The following is a 17,661-nucleotide window of genomic DNA, read 5'->3' as shown; positions in this document are numbered from 1 at the left end:
AAAATTAGCCAGGCATGGTGGTGCATACCTGTAATCCCAGCTACTTGGGAGGTTGAGGCATGAAAATTGCTTGAACTGGGAGGCAGAGGTTGCAGTGAGCTGAGATCATACCATAGCACTCTAGCCTGGGCCACAAGAGCAAAACTCTATTTCAAAACCCTTTCTCTACTAAAAATACAAAAAATTAGCCAGGCATGGCGGTACATGCCTGTAATTCCAGCTACTCAGCAGGCTGAGGCAGGAGAATAGCCTGAACCCAGGAGGCAGAGGTTGCAGTGACTTGAGATCATACCACTGCACTCTAGCCTGGGTAACAGAGCTAGACTTCCTCTCAAAAATAAATAAATAAACAAACATAAATAAATAACCCAGTCTCAGGTATTCCTCTAGAGCAACACAAAACAGGCTAATACAGCCTCCACACTTAGTGTCCGCTGGACCTGACACTCAATGGTCTTGACTCTGCCATTAACAGGCAGACTATGACAGAGTTGTTCCTCTGCTCTGCCTCAGTTTGTCCTCTCAGCTGAGCAGAGCAGGGATAATTGCCTCTCATGTGGGCCACAGGACAAAACAAAGCCCTGAGTCCCACAGGAAGGTAGGTGGGCTACGTCCAAGGGAAGACAGACCTGGGGCAGTATTTTATGTATTTTATGTCCCCGGGGTGGCAGAGGGACATAGAGAAGATGACTCCTTCGTGGGCAAGGGAGAAGGGAAGATAAGCAGAGAGGCACCAGACACCTGCCTCACCCCCACCTCCCCCACCCCACACCAGGCCCGTTCCCACTTAGCCCCCAACTCAGGCTGCACCATTCTTCTTACAGTCAGCGTGACTTCCCGGCCAAGCTGACGGAAGCTGACAGCTTGGATTCATCAGGGACAGCATGTAGTGTATGTAGTGTGCAGGATGGAAGTGGAGAGGGGACACGGGAGCAGTGGTGTCAGGTCTGGGGCTGCCAACATGGTACCTGCCCTGGCTGTGGGCAGACCATGCTGATCCACTCTGCCAGATGTGGCCTCTGATACTAAGGTGTCCGAGTTCCAGGCCAGGACTGGAGCCAGACTCCCTTTGGGGACAGGGGACACAGTCCACACAGACATCACTTGTGCTTTGGGCAAAGCCAGCTGGACAAATGAATGGGAAGGGCCCTGCTGGAGGGTAAAACTGGGCCTGGACTACTCAGACCTGCCTCTGTGACAGGACGGTCCCATCCTTCCAGTCAGACTCCTGAGCTGGAAGCCCACCCAGCCAGGGAGTGGGGAAGGGGTGGCCTGCAGTCTCCCTTGAGTCTGTAGCCCCTCCCACCCAAGGGAGCTCCATAAAAAAAGATGCAGAGTCTGGGCATGGTGGCTCACCCTTGTAATCCCAGCACTTTGGGAGGCCAAGGTGGGCAGATCACAAGGTCAGGAGATCGAGACCATCCTGGCTAACACGGTGAAACCCTGTCTCTACTAAAAATACAAAAACAAAATTAGCCGGGCATGGTGGTGGGCACCTGTAGTCCCAGCTACTCAGGAGGCTGAGGCGGGAGAATGGGGTGAACCCATTCTCAGGAGGCGGAGCTTGCAGTGAGTCAAGATGGCGCCACTGCAACCCAGCGTGGGCGACGCAGAAACACCAGGTGCTTCATCCAGCTGCCAGCTGCTTCCTGGCGTGGTCTTCAGGACCCTGAATGAGTCAAGATGGGTCTGCCAGCGGCTGGGGGCAGGGGGAAAGCTGGGCAGGTGTGGGAAAGCTGGGAAGGTGATGGGCCCTCAGGGCTGAGCCCCTTCTGCCCGGGGGCCTTGGTGACACGCCTGCTGCTGAGCTCAGCCCAAGAAGTCAGGGCCTGGTGCCAAGTAGCCTCTCCACTTGCGAGGACAGTCCTGGGATCGTTATCCCTCTGGCCAGGGCTCAAGTATCCAGGCTGTGGAAGGGCCAGCAGTCAGAAAGAAGGGGGCTGTGGGTGTGGGTCCCCCAGCAGTCAGGGGCCTTGGTGGACAGGGCCCCCAGTGAGCAGGATGAGGGGGAAGGGAGACTGAGCTGTACCTCCCACCCCGCCAAGATCTGTGGTACCAGACTCCAGAGGGGACCCTCGGGGGAGACCAGTATGACAGGAACTGCTGCAGATGCCTTTGGGAACCTACTCTGCAGGGCTGGGCCAGCTGGAGGTTTAGGGCCCACATCAGAGGGGTGGGCCGGGCACCACAAAGAATGAGACTTCCTGCTGGGGTTGCAAGGAAAGCAAATCTGGTGTGCAGAGGGGCACCCACTGAGCTGGCAGAGGCCTCCCCACCAGTCCCAGGAATGCTGGAGAACAGGCTGCCAGGTGATTGGGGTCAGAAGCGCCCTGGAGGCCAGGGGAGAGGTCTAAGCTAACTCCAGATGGGATGGCTTTCACAGGTCTAGAAGAAAGCTCCAAGCTGGCAACACCCAGATGGGGCTGGGCTACCAAGGGCTGGGGGCTGGGGATGCCCACTGGCCTCTGGGGAAGCACCAGGCAGATCTGGTGGGGACCAGTCCTTTAGCAGCTAAGGACTCTTGTGGCCTACTGGGCTTAGAGATGCCAGGGTGGCAGCAGATGGCGAGGTGGGGCTGGCAAAGACCTGGCCTCTGGAAGCTGGGGTCCTGGTATGTCCATGGGGCCAGGAAGTGAGTGAGAGCAAGGCCTCACTGAGGAGCCGTCAAGGCCTCAGCAGGAGGCAGAGAAGCCCTAGCTTCCTGTGCAGTGGGGCCCCAAGCTGAAGCCCCAGCCCCTCTGAGGGTGTGGTGGGGTTGGGTCTAAGAGGTTTACAGGGTTTGAGGAGGTGCAGCCACCAAGCTTGGGACCCCAAGTTCTGAATTATATGTAGGAGAGGAGCTAGGGGATACAGGAGGGGCCTGCCCTGGTCCCATCATCCAGGTCTGAGGAGGAAAAGGGTCTGCAGATCCTTATCGGAGGCTCTTGGACAAGGAGGCAAGGGATCCCCTGCCAAACCCAGTAATCATAGAAAAGGACCCTTGAGGTCCTTCCAAGGGGTTCAGCACCCCTTCCTAGGACCCTGGGTTCAAATTGTCCCAAGAAATCACAGGGACCTGGAAGCTGGACCCCTTTTGGACAGAGGCAGGATGTGGGAGGAACAGTTGCCAGGCAAGCTGAGGCTATGGGCTGTGGCAGAAGGGGTCGCGGGCTCATCGACACAGACACCTCTGAGTGGGCCATAGCTAGAACACCCAGAGTTGGAATCTTCACGGAGGCAGCAGTGGCCTCAAGGAGGCCCTCAGCTTCCCGCCAGCCTGGAAAAGGGGTCCATGTGCAGCATGAGAGACAGGAGGGGCTCGGCAGCACTCCCCCAATCCCATCTCCAGAGGCAGACAGCGCTCCGGAAGCGCTGTACTGGGTACTCCCCGCTGAGGGGGTGTCTGGAGGAGGCGTCTTGGGGAGCTGCCCATGGAGAGAGCACAGCACACAGCCAGCAGCAAAGCTGTGTCCACGGGCTAAAGCACCCCCGCGGCCCTCCTCCCGCACCAGCTGGGGGAGCAGGCTGGGCTGGGAGTTCAGCACCCCCCCATCTCTGGCACTGGAACTGCAGGGTGAGAAGAGTCACAGCCAGTCAGGTCAGAGTCGGGTCCTGCTCCCGGGATCCCCAGAGGAGGTTTGAGGGAGACCCAGCTGGCTCAACTCAACCCCCTGAGTGAGAACAAACTCACAGGAAGAGGGACATCAATGAGGCCAGGAGTGGCAGAGGGAAGGAGGCGTCTGGCGTCACCAAGGAGCTTTGGGGTCTTGATAACACCCCCAGACATGGGCATTGCCAGCAGCGACAGGGCAGAACGAGGCCTCAGGAAAAGCAGGGCTCAGCACCAGGGTCCCTGCCAAGGCTGGGTTGGGGTGGTGCAGTGCTGTTCCCGGCTGGAGGTGCTCTTCCCTACGAGACGACTCTGTCCGGGGAGCCCCTCTCCCCCTCCCAGCTCCTACTCTGAGTCCCTCAAGACAGGACTGTCGTCCTTCCCACTACCTTGCTAGCTCCACTTCTGTCAGCAAAGCCAGCCGCCCAGGCCCTTTGCCTTTTCTACTGGGCTAGGGTGCCAGGTGGGAGGATGGGAAGGCTGGGCCTCACTCACCTGAGCCCCATCCTTAGGTGGACCTGCTCGGGTCTCCTTGAGGGGTGGGGTGGGGCCAGCACACTGCGCTGCCCTCACTCCTTCCTTGCCCTAGGGGTGGCAGCCAGGTAGGGCGCTGCCTCCCTCAGACTAGGAGTCTTGGGCAGTATGGTTCCTGCCCCCACCACCTCAGGCTGGGGTCCCTGGGACACTGTCGTATCTCCTCCCTTGGACTAGAACTCTCAAGGCCAGGTTAAGTCTCTCCCGCTCAGACTGGAGCCGGAAGGGGAAGAGGGCCTCCCTGGATAGAGCAGTGTCGGAGAGCAGCACCTCACTCCAGCCAGGCCTGGCTCCACACCACCCCAGCCTGGCCTTTCCACCATTCTGAGTCCTCTGGGGCCACAGGAGAACCCAGGTGCTGAGCCCTGCCTGTTCTGAGCCCTCACTCTGTCTGGTCACCACTGGCAAGATGTGTGTCAGGCATGCAGCAGGGGTACAGGTGTGAAGGGAGAGGAGAGGACGGCGGGATGGGAGGACCAAAGGAAAAAGAATAAAGAGCTCATCACTCCGTTAAGGTGTTGACGATGAGATGGATGTGACTGATGGGGCTGACGAGGTGCCCATGGCTGCCAGGGCCTGGGGGATCCAGGGTTCAGAAACTCCGCCTCCACTGCAGTTCTTTCCTCCCTGTAGTAGCCTCAAATGATTCCACACCCCCATTCCTCAGCTTGTGGGACTGAGTCCCTGGGTTGCTGGATTTCTAGACAGGCTTCCAAGCCCTGTCCCTGTTCCTGTTCCTTCTAGTTCTGGGAGCTCCAGCCTCACCTGGGGATTTTCCTGTTCCAGACTCACCAAGACCGCACCTGTGGTTCTCTAACCCCACTTTGCATGTGATTTTGTGTTTGTCTTCAAAGCCCAATTCAGGTACCACCTCTTCTGGGACCCATGGACCCTCCACCCAGGTTGTCATTGCGGTGGCCACAACGTGTTGTGGTTACCTATCCCTTCCCAGCCCAGTCGCTCTTTGTGGGCCTATAGGAAGTGTAAGGGGACAATGGCAGTTGCCACTCCAAATCCCAGCCTAGTGTTAAGGCCAGGCTGGCAGAAGAGGGACAGCGCAGCTGGGTCCAGTGACCACCACCAGGATGCCGCACAGGTCCAGCAAGCTCCAGTGGACTGGCCCCTGGCCCAGGGGGAGTGGGAAGACAGCCCCAGGAAGCCACCCTAGCTGCCCTGAGAACAAGCCTCTGGGGGAATAGAGCCCGGCAGGGGCGGGGTCTCTAGAGGGTGGGCCCAGCACACCACCCCCCATCCCGCAAGCTAACGTCAGTGGGTTGCATGGTCACCAGCCATGGGGAGGTTTTGACAGTTCTACCCAGACCATGAAAGACATGCTTAGCCCTGGGAGAGGGGCACATGTTGGGATCTAATAACCAGCATTTCTCACCAGGCAGTAGCCCACAGACCAACCACCACCAGGACCCACAGGGCCTCAGGAGAGAGGGCTTTCCCAGAGCAAGCAAGTATGTATGTGAGAGGGGTCCCCAGAGCCACAGCCATCTGCACAATGGTGCAGGAGCCACCCAGCACCTTCTGGACTGGGAGCAGGGAGAGCAGCCTGCAAGCAAAGGGCTAGGCACACAGTGACGGAACACGAAACCCACCATCCCCAAACACACGGCCAGGCCCCACTTCCAAACACAAGCCAGATACTTTAATGGGCTGCCTCCAGGGCCCATCACAATCCCTTAAATAAGGCCCAGAGCTTGCCAGCCTTTGGTTCAGCTCAGCACTCCGCAGGCAGGTGGCTCACAGCAGGCCTGGCTGATGGGCTCTAGCTTGGGGAGCAGCAGGATCCTCAGTCCAGATCTTCAGAGACCTTCTAGGACTGAGCTGCCACTCAGCCCACCTGCATCAGTCCCTGAGTCCCAGCAGCTGCTTAGCTTCTAGAAAACGTAAGTTTCCTGGGATAATGCCAGGAGTGGGGGAGGCAGTTTGAAGCACTGATGTCAATTCAGGACAGGCCTGGGGCCTCCTGCGGTGGCAGCAGCAGGCCCAGAACAAGGACACCAGCTCCAGGCTGCATCCCTGCACCAATAGCGGGGACTGGGAGCAGGGAGTGCAGGCTCCCTCAGGGAGCTCCAGCCTGGAGTGGGGCCAACCCAACCCCAAATGCTGGAGGGTGACTCCTCAAAGTGAGTCACACCCACTGTCTAAGGTACCACTCTATGACAGCCAAGTCCTAGGACACATGAAGACTTTCTATAGGAAGGTTCTCTGCCTCCAATTCTAGGCCCTGTCCCAGGGAGGAAGCAGAGAGCAAATCATGACAGGGTATGGACAGGGTATGTGTCAGGCAGCATCCCCACAACCCTGTGAGGTAGGTTGTGTTGTCCCATTTTACACATGGGGAACGAGGGCTCAGCAGAGGTGAAGTTTCTCGCCCAGGTCCTGCAGCAAGAACACGAGCCGGGATTCAACCCCAGGTCTGTCGGGCTCCAAAGCCCGTGTGTTCTCTAGGCAAGAAATAGGAAGTAGTCCCATCCAATACAGACTCTCGTGTTAAAAGCCCAGGGGCTCTCAGCCCACCCTGGGTGGGCCCCAGGGTCAGAGATGGAACCCCTCCAAGGGAGCAGCCCCAGCCCCAGCACCCACTCCTGGCCCCGGGGCAGCTGGGCAGGCACAAGGGAAGGGTGGAGAGTGATCACTATACACACAGCACTGGCAACCAGTGCTACAGGTGATGGCTCTGGCTGTCCAGTAGCTGTGGGCAGGGTGAGGGCCGGTCTAGTCTTGACTTGTGGCCCCATGTGGGCAGAGCCAGGCCATTGAGCCAGGCGGTCTCCAGCAGACTGCGGAAGCGGGCCTTCAGTGTGGGGCCAGGTGGGCTGGCACAGGCAGCAGGGGTAGGGGAGGCAGCACAGGACTCTTCCCCAGCAGCTGCCTCTCCTTTCTCCGGGCCAGGGGTTGGTGGCTTCCTCCCTGGCTTCCTGACCTTGGGGGCCGGTGACTTCCGAGCCAGGGCTAGGCTCTCTGGCTCATCTCTGGCCAAAGTGGGCTCTGAGGAGGACACAGCTCCAGCCTCAGTGTCAAAGTCACCTGGAAAACGAACACATAGTCAGCCTGCAGACCCCATACCCTCAGGTCCCACCTCCTGGCCTCCAAAGCCATCCGAACAGTGGTTCTGCTCTACCCCAAGTCAGGCTGGCATCACAACTCTTCCCCACACATGCCCACTGGCCAGACCATCCAAGCCAAAAAGATGTGCTTCTCCCCTGGTGACACCAGAAACTCCATCTGATGAGGGTACTGCTCAGGAGAGGCTGTTTGGGTACAAGGATGACAGCAAAGGGGCTAAGCAGGTCAGGAACCATTGGCCTGGTCCAATACCCATTGTCCAGATGGAAAACTGAGTCATGGGAACATGACTCGTCAGAGGACCATGCCATGTAAGACAGCCATCATGTTTCTGCCATACCAGCCCCAGAACCCAAGCCCAAGCCCGAGGCCGAGCCCAGGTAGGGACTGCCCTAACAGCCATGCTGGGGGAGCATAGGAACCCACAAGAAAGGAAAGCAGGGATAACTGTCTTGGGGGCACACACAGAAAGGCGGCCCCCAAGCGGGGAGGGAGTGAGGACAGGGGCAACAAAATTCAGCCAGAGACCGGAAGCCTGGTCTCAGTCACTTCCTTCCCAGGCCCCCGATTCTTGCAAGCTCCAGTCAGAGCAGCCGCGGACTATGCGGAGTGCCCAGACTCTACTGCCAACCAGGCAGCCCAGGAGAAACGGACCTGACCCTCTCTGGGCCCCAGACAGCCCAACTATATGGGAAGAGGACTGAGCTAGGCAGCCCAGCCCTGAGAGATGCGGGACCCTCACTCAGTAACAGACTGCCTGAGTCTGGATTTCCTTTGCATCCCATTAAGGCATCTGCTCCAATTTTGTAGGTATTCAGGGATCAGGGATTTTGGTCAGCCAGCTCCTAAGCTCATCTCATCTGCCACCTCACTGCCTCAGGCCCTTCCCCATCCTAACCAGGTAAGGGCCCAGGACAAGGCTGCCACTATGGGGATGGAACTAGGAACAGTTTCTACAGGGAAGAGGCTGGGCGGTGGAAATGGGAGAGGGTGGAGGCAGCAGGGAGAGAAAAACTAGAGGGGCCTCAGGCTGCGATGCCAGGTGTACTGATGCAGGAGGGACAAGGACAGAATCCACTTGGTCCCATCACCAGATCTCTAGCTGAAGAAGCGTGATCATACACACCACACAACGCTTCGGCAGTTGTGTGGTCCTCCAGAACATAAAAAGAAAACAAGCTGGAGAACAGTAGGCAGGAGACATCGTTTAGTAGAGGAAAAGCAAACCACAAAACAATGCGATTTATGGGCACACTTCTGTGTATGGAAGGGCCAGCGAGGACTGCAAAACTACGCATTCATAAAGGCAACTGTGGCCCTCACCAGGCATGAGGAGCTTTGTGAAAGGGGGTGCCATTCACCGACACGGAAGAGAACTGAGGGTGGGAAGTGAGCCGAGGGGAAGGCTCGGGAGTGTGATTTGGGATGAGTTCACTGTGGGAGACCCAGGGGCAGAGGCCCAGCATGCAGTGGGTTATTTAGGGCTAGAGTTCAGAAAGGGGAGGCTGGAGATCGGGGAAATGATCTCAGCTAGAAAACAGGGCCTAACCAGAGCACTGGAAACACTGCACCAAAGATGGAGAAGGCACAGGCAGAGGAGGGAATCCAAGAAGGTGCAGCACCAGGGGAGACTGAGGAGTTTCCATGGGGACAGAGCAGCCGGCATGTTCAGAAGACTACAAAGGAGGCTATGAAGGTGCTCACTGATGTCTGGAGGGTCAAGGGGTGGCGGTACCTAGAGCCCACCCTAGAGGCCCCTACCCAGGCAGGAGTCCTTGGAATCACGCAGCCCCAGCTGTGACGCACTCACACAGCACACACACCTGTCACTTGCTCACACAGCTCCGGTGGCCACTGGGGCTGCCCCATGCTCACCCAGCTGGCGGCGTACACAGTCACGCCACTGCAGGCCGAGAAGGTCGGGGTAAATGTCAGGCAGCTGGCGCAGCGCCAGTAACTTCAGCATGCGCGAGGTGCAGCCCGGCAGGGCGAGCTCCCGCAGTGCCCGCTCCTCCGACAGCGTGGTGGGCCGCAGCTCCACACGATGCTCCTGCAGCACATGGTCCACAGAAGCGGGTGGCAGCCGAGGAAAGAGCCGCTCCTTCACCAGGTGGATGGGCACGAAGATGGCACCAGCTCGCACCACATGGGGGAACGGGCACCGGTGGGTGCGATCGAAGCGCTGTAGCTGGGACAGTAGCTTGGTCAGCAGCCCCTGCACACCCTGGCAGTCCTGCCACGCAGCCTGGCCCCAGGGCCCAGCCGTCTCTAGCCACTCGCGAAGCTTCTCTGGAGGAGAGTGGGCCACAGAGCCAGAAATAGCATCACACAGGGACGCGTGTAGTCCTGTAAAGTGCTGCTCCGGGGAGTCCCCTGGGGCTGAAGTAGATGCCGGAGCAGGGCCTGCAACTGGAGCTGGAGCTGGATCCCGGGCTGAAGCTGGAGCCTGAGCTGGAGCCGGAGCAGGGGATGGAGCTGGAGCAGGGGCAGGGGAGGCCACCGCTACGGCTGGAGAGCTGGGCAGTGCCAGGCTAAAGCAGGTCACGGACAAGGGCTGTTGAGCGAGAATCCGCAGTCCAATGGGCCCAGATGTGGGGGTGGGCGCAGGCTGTGTGGGAACAGGAGCTGAGGTGGGTGTGGACGGGACCACAGCTGCAGGCAAAGGTGCTGGACGGAGGATCTTGAACTTTCGGAACATGAAGGCCACAGAGCTGTGGAAGTTGGTACTTGGCATAGCATCTGCGGTCACTGGCACCCCAGGCAAGCCTGGTGCTTCTGTGTCTATCTTTTTCAGGCCTGGCAGATCTGACACCATGTTGCCCACATCCGGCACGTCCATGGCTGCAGTGGGTTTGGCATGCTCCACAGGACTGGGAGCCTTGATGTGCGAGGCCTCTGCTGTGGGCTTCCTCACACTCAAATCCAGGGCTACCTCCTCTTTAAGTGAGCCCCTTAGGGGCTTACTCCCTGAGGGGCCCTCCTGGGCGGGTGGGGTCCCCCTGCAGCCTTTGTCCTGAAATTCATTGGTGGCCGGAGTTGAGTCAGGCTCAGCTGTGGCAGAGTCAGGCTCAGTTGTGGCCTCGGGTGCCGGCACATCCAGATAATCACGGTAGGGAGCCAGGCTGAAGACATTGTCAATGACAGGCATTGGTGGAGAGCTGGGTGGCCTTGCACCCTCCTTCTGTGGAAAAGACTGGCACTCCCGGGCACAGGGGGGCAGTGCTGGGGGGGTACAGGGAATTGGACTGTCTCGGATGACGATGGGCGGCCCAGAGTGCTCACTGAGCCGGGGCTGGAGCTGCTCTTTCCTGCAGCTGGGCATCCAGGTCTTCTCTTCGGCTTCCTGTGCAGGCCTCACAGGCTCTGAGCAGGGCTGGCTCGCTGGCAAAGGCTGGCATGCCCTCTGGAGGGCACCAGGCTGTGACACAGCCCGCACATTGTTCTGGGAAGGTGGCGTCCCTCCAAGCCCAGGGGATGCTCCATAGAGAGAAAGGTCATCCCGGGCATAAGGAAAACTCAGTGTCTGGGGGGCAAAGTCCAATGGACACCGTGGAGCAAGAGGCGGCTCCAGCTTGAGGCCTGGAGAGGGTGCTGGGAGAGGGGCAGAGGGGTAGGGGTACGTGTCCAGCCCCAGCGGGGGAATGTAAGGTGTCTGGGCTGCCTGCTGCCTCAGGTAGGGGCTGCCCAGCCCACCAGCCTGGTACCCGGTCCCCTTGTGGCCCCCCAGAGGCTGCAGGGGAAGTGCTGGGCTGTACCTACCCTGCTTCTCTGGGTGGCGACAGGCTGGAGGGCAAGGCAGGGCCTGTGGAGGGTGGGGTGGTGGGTAGTGGGTGGGCCCGGTGTCCTGACAGGGTGGCCCCAGGGGCTGGGCCAGCTGGGTCCAAGGACTTGGCCCCTCGGACATTACTTGCTTGGAGTTCCTAGGATAAGGACCTGTGTACCTGGAGGCCAGGAAGCCCGTGCTGTGGATGGTCTGATACTTCTCCAGGAAGGGCTGGCATGGGGAGAAGCTCCCTGAGGAGTCTTTACTGGACCCCCCAGCTGGCACCCCCCGCAAGAAGGTGCCATCCAGGGTCTGACCCTTGCTAGGAGCTGGGGCCAGAGAGCAGGGTGGGTCAGCTGAGGGCAACAGGGGCCCAGTCACCAGAGTCCAGTCAACATCCAGTGGCCTCTTCACCGCTCCTTCCCCCAGGCAAGTTGAGAGCCCATAGCACAGAGGGTTGCGGTAGACAGGTTTGGGCGCTGCCAGCGGCGGACCTGGGTAGGAGTGACCCTGGGGACTGAAAGGCAGGAGCTCAACAGGGCTGGAGTCCTGCATCTTCTCAGAGCCTTCTGCTGGCGAGCGGTAGAACAGGCAGTTGGTCAGCAGGTTGTCCGTCCGAAGTGGGGGTCCTGCCATACTGGTAGAATACAAGGGTGGGTATGGGGTCCAGGACGCCAACTGCTCAGACTCGGCCTTGGGAGTACCCGCCATGGGGCAGGAGAAGTAGGACCCCTTGTAGGTGCAGGGGTCCTGGTTACCAACAGAGTGGGGCAGGCTGTGCTCAGGCCCCGAGTCTGTCTCTAAGCGGGGCAGTTTGCCATACATCACAGGCCCCAGGGTTCTCAGGGGTCGCTTCTCTGCCATCGCTGTGAAGGTTTCGAGCCCTCCTGGGCCCCTGCTACTCAACTTCTGACCTGGGACAGAGAGAGAAAGGCAGGGGCTGTCAGGAAAACAGGCGACAGGCAAAGCAGCAGATGGCTGCTGCTCTCATCAGCTCACTGCTACACCTAAGAACCTGGCACTTAATTGATGCTCAGTTAAGACTGTGAGTGCATGAGCCACAGGACAGAGCTTTCCAATTCATGTTTGTATTCTTTTGAGGCAGGGTCTCACTCTGTTGCCCAGGCTGGAGTGCAATGACATGAACTTGGCTCACCACAGTCTCAGCCTCCTGGGCTCAAGTGATTCTCCCAACTTCCAAGGAGCTGGGACCACAGGCACCTGCCACCACGCCTGGCTAATTTTAGTATTTTTTGTAGAAACAGGATTTTACTATGTTGCCCACAGGCTGGTCTTGAACTCCTGTACTCAAGTGATCCTCCCACCTTGGCCTCCCAAAGTGCTGAGATCACAGGCATGAACCACCCACTGCACCTGACCCCAACCTGTATATTTTAAGCTGCAGAACCCTTTGTTTAATGAATTATTCTACACAGAACCTCCACCCACCCCTACTCCAGGAGCCCCTTCTGTTCAATTTTCCTCCATACAACTCCCAAGACCCCCTCCTTCTTGGGATTTCAGAATTTGCAGGGGCACTGGGTCTGAGGGTCACTTGGCATACCCTGCCCCCCACCCCCTCATATACAGATGAGAAGACCCATTTATCCCAAAATCACCAATGAAATAGACACAAGAAGAAGCAGGCCTCCTGCCTCCCACCACGGGGTCCTATTCCAAGATGCCATAGTGACGCCCACTGCAGCCAAAACATGGAATCTGAGTATTGTCTACAAATTCACAGATTTCCTGTGACACTCCTCTGACCTGCTGATCTTGTCAAAATGGCAGAGTCGAGTCTCCAGCCCAGGTCCCTAGGCCCAAAGCCAATGCTGAGATACTGGACTTGGCTCTGGAGAGCAGTCCCCTAGGAGAGGTAACTGGGAACATCAGCCTGTACAAGCCACACTCCTCTCGCCCCACTCCTCCCCCTCTGCAGGAGAGTCAGGGCAGCCCAGCAGATGGTGCTACAGCACCAGCAGGAACGTCCCAGAGCATGAGGAGCCTGGATCCACCCCTACCCCCAAGCTGCAGATGGCACATGCAGGGGCAAGATAGCCTCAAGGGCATGTGTGAAAGTCCAGGGAGGTGGCTGGGTGCAGTGGCTCACACCTGTAATCTGAGCACTTTGGGAGGCTGAGGTGGGTGGATCATTTGAGGTCAGGAGTTCAAGACCAACCTGACCAACATGGTGAAACGCTGTCTCTACTAAAAACACAAAAAAATTAGCCGGGCATGGTTGTGCATGCCTGTAGTCCCAGCTACACAGAAGGCTGAGGCAGGAGAATTGCGTGAACTCAGGAGGCAGAGGTTGCAGTGAGCCAAGATTGTGCTACTGTACTTCCAGCCTGGGCGACAGAGAGAGACTCCATCTCAAAAAAAAGGAGAGGAGGGGAGGGGAGGGGAGTACAGGGAGGGAGGCCCCAGGAGCCACAGAGTGCTACTTAGCCACTACTCCCATTGTATTGATGGAAAAACTACATGCTTCAGAAAGACTAAGCTCTAAGACAAGACCAAGGAAGGATGGGAACTGAGGTCCCTCGGGGCAGGAGGCACCCAGTAACCCATGAGGGGCTCATCTGAAGCCCTTCTGCTGGGGCCACACTGACTTGCCTCTACCTCCCCCAGCCAGCACCCTGCTCCTGGAAGCTCTCAGTGGCTTAGAAAGGACCACCCAGCTCAATCTTGCTATGACTAAGGCAAAGTGTCACAGGTTTCAGTGACACCGGCAAGCAAGGACCAGCCCTCTCCTTGCTTCTTCAAGTTGGAGCCAATGACAGCCACAGGCTGAGTTAGACCAGCACGTTTTGGGGCTAGGAAGGGCAAGCCTAGTGTGGGGCCAATGCCCACTCCCACACCAAGGCAGACTCAGAAAGCAAGGTGGTTCATCCGGACAGAACCCCACATCTCAGGCCAGCCTAGAGAAGACATGGAGGAGCCATTAGGACACAGGTGACAGTCCCAACAACAGTGTCCTATGATAGAAACCTGCTATCGAGGGGTGAAAGCCCCCATCTCACTCCACAGCAATGCTGTGAGAAGGAATTGTAGGGTTTTGGGGTATGGACCCTGCCCACCCTACCCTTGGGACACTCTGGGTTAAGTGTTGACTTCGGTCTCACCTCCCCCACACGCTCCTTGGGGTCTGCTGGGTCCCCACCCCCAACCCCAGGAGTCCCTCTCTCCTGGGCCTCAGCCCAAGGAATACCCTCTGCCCTGGAGACTTCTTGAGGCCCTTAACTGGGACCCAGCCAATAGACAGGAGACCACCTGGGACCCTCAAGAGTCTTCGTGGGAGGGGTGGTGGTTTCAGGGAGCCAACACAGAACTCTTAGGGACGTGGGAATGACCTTATCTCCTGCCAGGAGGAGGTGGAAAGCCCAGGATACACTCCCTCAAGGGAGACTCCTCCTCCACTCAAGACAGTTGCCAAAATGTAGGTGCCTCCTTCCCAGACCCATACTAAAGCAAGCAAGCTCTCGGACAGGGCAGGTGCCCAGGAAGCAGGCTCAGGTCATCTTTGAGAGGTAGCTCTGTTGATCCTCTGCCAAGCTCCAATGTCACTCAGCCAGCACCCAGGCCAGGGTTCCAGAGAAGAGCCCACCACCGCAGCACTACCACTGCCTTACACAGTGGGAAAGGAAACAGCTCTCTGTTCCCACTTTCAGCTTCTAGGTGCCTAGGGATGGTCGATGGCAAACATCAGGATGAAGAGCGCGATTCCTGCCCAACTGTGGCCAGCATGTGGATTCTCCTGGAGGGCTGAATCGGGCCTCGCCGAATGTTCTCCCATCTCCCACCTTCCCTACCTAAGGCTCCGGACTCTCCAGACGCTACAACCCAACCTGGGGCAGCCCAAATTCTCCAGTGGAGGGGAAAGCGAAAGGGATCGGTCTCTATCCCCTTTGCCCTAGCCGCCCTGAGCATAACTCTGGTGCCTAGGGCCCACAGCCGATTTAGCTTTGAGGCTGCCGCCGCGCCCGACCTGGCGGGCTTCCGGGTGTCCCCAAGCCCCTCCCGGCAGCGCCGAGACGCACGTGCATCCAGCAGGCTGACACACAGGCCGCCGCCACGCATGCAAACCCGTGCCTGCACGTACGTGCATGGCCCACATCTGCACACACGCCATTCCAGAACTGCGCTCTCCCCTCGCTCTGGCCCCGGGCACACGTGTGCATGCAGGCAGGCCCGCGCACCCAGCCCCACACCGACGCCCGCAGACCGGCTGGAGGTCCCGGAGCAGGGGCGGCCCGGCCGCAGGGTCCGGGCAGCCTCCGCCTCAGGGCGATCCCGCCAGCCTGGGCTGAGGCCAGACGGGTGAGTCAAGAGGTGGCGAAAAAACCGCAGGGCCGTCCCATCCCAGCAGGGCGCGTCCAGGGCCCCGCGGCGCCTCAGCGCCCGCCGCCCCCAGGCCCAGCCCTCCAGTGCCCCCTTGTCCCCTACCTCCCCCCCAACGCCCTCCCCCGGCAATCCACTTGAGCAGGGCCCTGCGGGAGGCCCGAGGGCTCGGCCTGAGTTCCTTCTGGCCAGATTGGGCGCCTGGCCTCCGCCGGAGATCCAGGGCGCCAGCAGGCCCCGGGAGCCTCGAAGTCCAGGGAAAGTCGGAGCAGCGGCGCCACCCCTGCCCCGCAGCCCGGTCGCGGAGGGCCGGCGGCAGCCAGAAGCTGCAGACCCTCGGCCCAGACGCGGCGCGCTCCGTCCCCAGGCCGGCCGGTAGGGGCGCCCTGGAGCAGCGCCATCCGCCCCTTCCCCACGCGCCGCCCGCAAACTCGGCCCAAGTTTCCGCGCCCGCCGAGCTGGCGAGCTCCTACCCGCAGCGCGCCAGGTCTCCCGCCGCCGCTACCCCAGGCCGCCTCCGCGTCCGCATCCTCCAGCGTCGCCCAGGCCGCGGGTCCTAGTATGGTCGGGCCCTGCGCGAGAAGTCGCGGTGAACAGCAAGCTCAGAGCAACCCTCCTCACTGCCGTTCGCGCCGCCGCCGGGCGCCGTCTGCGGTCCCGGGCGGGGCGGGCTGGGGGCGGGGCGGGGGCGGGGCGGCTCGCAGGGTTGGGGCAGAGCCCGGCCCCGCCTCTGGGAGCCTGCGCTCCTGTGGGCAGCGGGTGCCGAGGGCCAGAGTGGGGCCAGCTTGCCGGGAGCGGGCCGCGGGCGCTGTGCACCGCCGGTACCCGCCACGCTCCACGAACCAGTGCCCGGCGGGCCGGTCACGCGCCCTCAGTCGCTCCGTTAGATCGTTCATTCACTGCCACTTTCTAGCGATGTGACCTTGCGCCTGCCACTTGACCTCGCTGAGCTTCAGTTTCCTTATTTGCAAAAGTGGAATTCTGCCTTCCTCATAGCGGTGGCGGTGTAAACTTGGAAAAGGGTGTTTGCAAATATCTGGCACACAGTAGGTGCCGGCATTCCCCTGTCCAGCACTAGTGTATTAGGGGGCTGGAGAAGGGCTTCTTGATCTGTCCCCTCATTTTGGTGTAGTCAATAAGGGCAATTTCCAGACTCCTGCTAGGGCAGGGCAACTGTCTGAGGAAGCGGCAATCTCCCCATCCCTGGAAGGACCGGGAATGAGGGTGCTGGGGGATTTGCAAAGTAGCCTGGGCGAGGCTCCCTCCGTGAGGCAGACCTGCGTGCAGCCTGCGAGGCGGGTGGAGGGAAGCACGCCCAGCCAGGAATAGTGTGTTGCAAAGAGAGGCTGGAGGGTGGGGAAGGGCTGCTTCTTCCTGGGCCATCTGACTGTGGATGAGAGCCCCTCAGTGCTACTTTATCTGAAAGAATCTGGTCCCACGAAGTTCCTGGGCTGCCTGAGGACTGGGAACAGGTGTGTGCAGTGGGGGAGGGGAGGGCAGGTGGACATGCCAAAGGCCAGAGTCAGTTCAGGAAGCAAAACTATCCCCTCAGATCCCAAAGGTAAGTTCTGCCTGAGTCAGAGCAGAACAGGCCTGAGGCTGCAGGTTCCAAGAATCACCAAGCAGCTGGAGCAGCTGGAGCTGAGGAGGAGGGCCTAGGCACTACAGGTAGGAAGAGGAAGAGGAAGAGGAAGTGAGGTCACCTGGGGAGTGGGGGCAGGGGTGGGGGAGGAGTGTCACTTCATGTAGAGCTGGAAGAACCTTAGAAATAGAGTCTGGAACCATATAGGGAGGAAACACTCAGAAAGGGTTGGAGGTCACAGGCTATTCCCTGCTCTTGCCCCTTACCAACTCTGCTCAGCCCTCTTCCTCCAGCACCGTGCCCGCGACCCTGTCCCTGCCCTGCTAGTGGGGTGGGAGGAGGGCTGTGTTCTTAGCCCCTGGGGTCTGGGAGTCTCAGGTTGTGTGCTCAGATGTGCCCAGTGGTCTCTCCAATTTCCCTGAGTTGGAGTGGGACCAACCAGGCCAGGATGAGCAACTGTCTTGAGACACTAGGGGCTAGTTAAGATTTGCAGCACTGCTGAGCCTTGTGTTAATTCAGGGACACCTCACACAGACAGCAGCCCCACTCAACAGTATCTTGTCTGTTCCTTTTCCACATCACTTAAACACCTTGGACTGCCAAAGAAAGGACACAACACTGGGGGACTTGGGAGCTACTTTGTAACTTTCTGAGCCTCAAATTTCCTCATTGCAAAAAGGGAGCAGAGAGAGACGTGCCTTAGCAACTGTGGTGTGGGCCAACATCAGTGTGGGAAATTGTTTGTAAACTCTAGGAAGCTCATAGAGTGTCCCCAGA

The 17,661-nt window shown here is 59.2% G+C and overlaps 2 protein-coding genes across 3 annotated transcripts in view; one reads left to right on the top strand and one right to left on the bottom strand.

Annotated features, from left to right (window-relative positions):
• Positions 1-17,661, top strand: part of SCAMP2 (secretory carrier membrane protein 2) — a 551,928-nt gene that overhangs the window by 144,211 nt on the left and 390,056 nt on the right. The gene's annotated exons all lie outside the window — the stretch shown is intronic.
• Positions 5,756-15,960, bottom strand: C7AH15orf39 (chromosome 7a C15orf39 homolog). Its single transcript, XM_025390254.1, has 3 exons — positions 15,776-15,960; positions 9,077-11,878; positions 5,756-7,162 (listed from the first exon to the last, which is right to left on the bottom strand). Exons 2-3 carry the CDS (start codon positions 11,826-11,828, stop codon positions 6,798-6,800), a joined length of 3,117 nt encoding a protein of 1,038 aa, XP_025246039.1. The 5' UTR covers positions 11,829-11,878; positions 15,776-15,960; the 3' UTR covers positions 5,756-6,797.

The sequence above is a fragment of the Theropithecus gelada genome, chromosome 7a (genome assembly GCF_003255815.1).
Source record: "Theropithecus gelada isolate Dixy chromosome 7a, Tgel_1.0, whole genome shotgun sequence".
In the NCBI taxonomy this organism is placed as follows: Eukaryota; Metazoa; Chordata; class Mammalia; order Primates; family Cercopithecidae; genus Theropithecus; species Theropithecus gelada.
Note: the sequence above shows the minus strand (reverse complement) of the source record. Positions and strands in the feature narration are given on the sequence as shown.

Coding starts and splice junctions, on each gene's coding strand:
- C7AH15orf39 (XM_025390254.1), bottom strand. CDS start 11,828: ATGGCAGAGAAGCGACCCCTGAGAACCCTGGGGCCTGTGATGTATGGC. Junction 7,163..9,076: donor CTGTGTACGCCGCCAGCTGG/GTGAGCATGGGG, acceptor TTCGTTTTCCAG/GTGACTTTGACACTGAGGCT.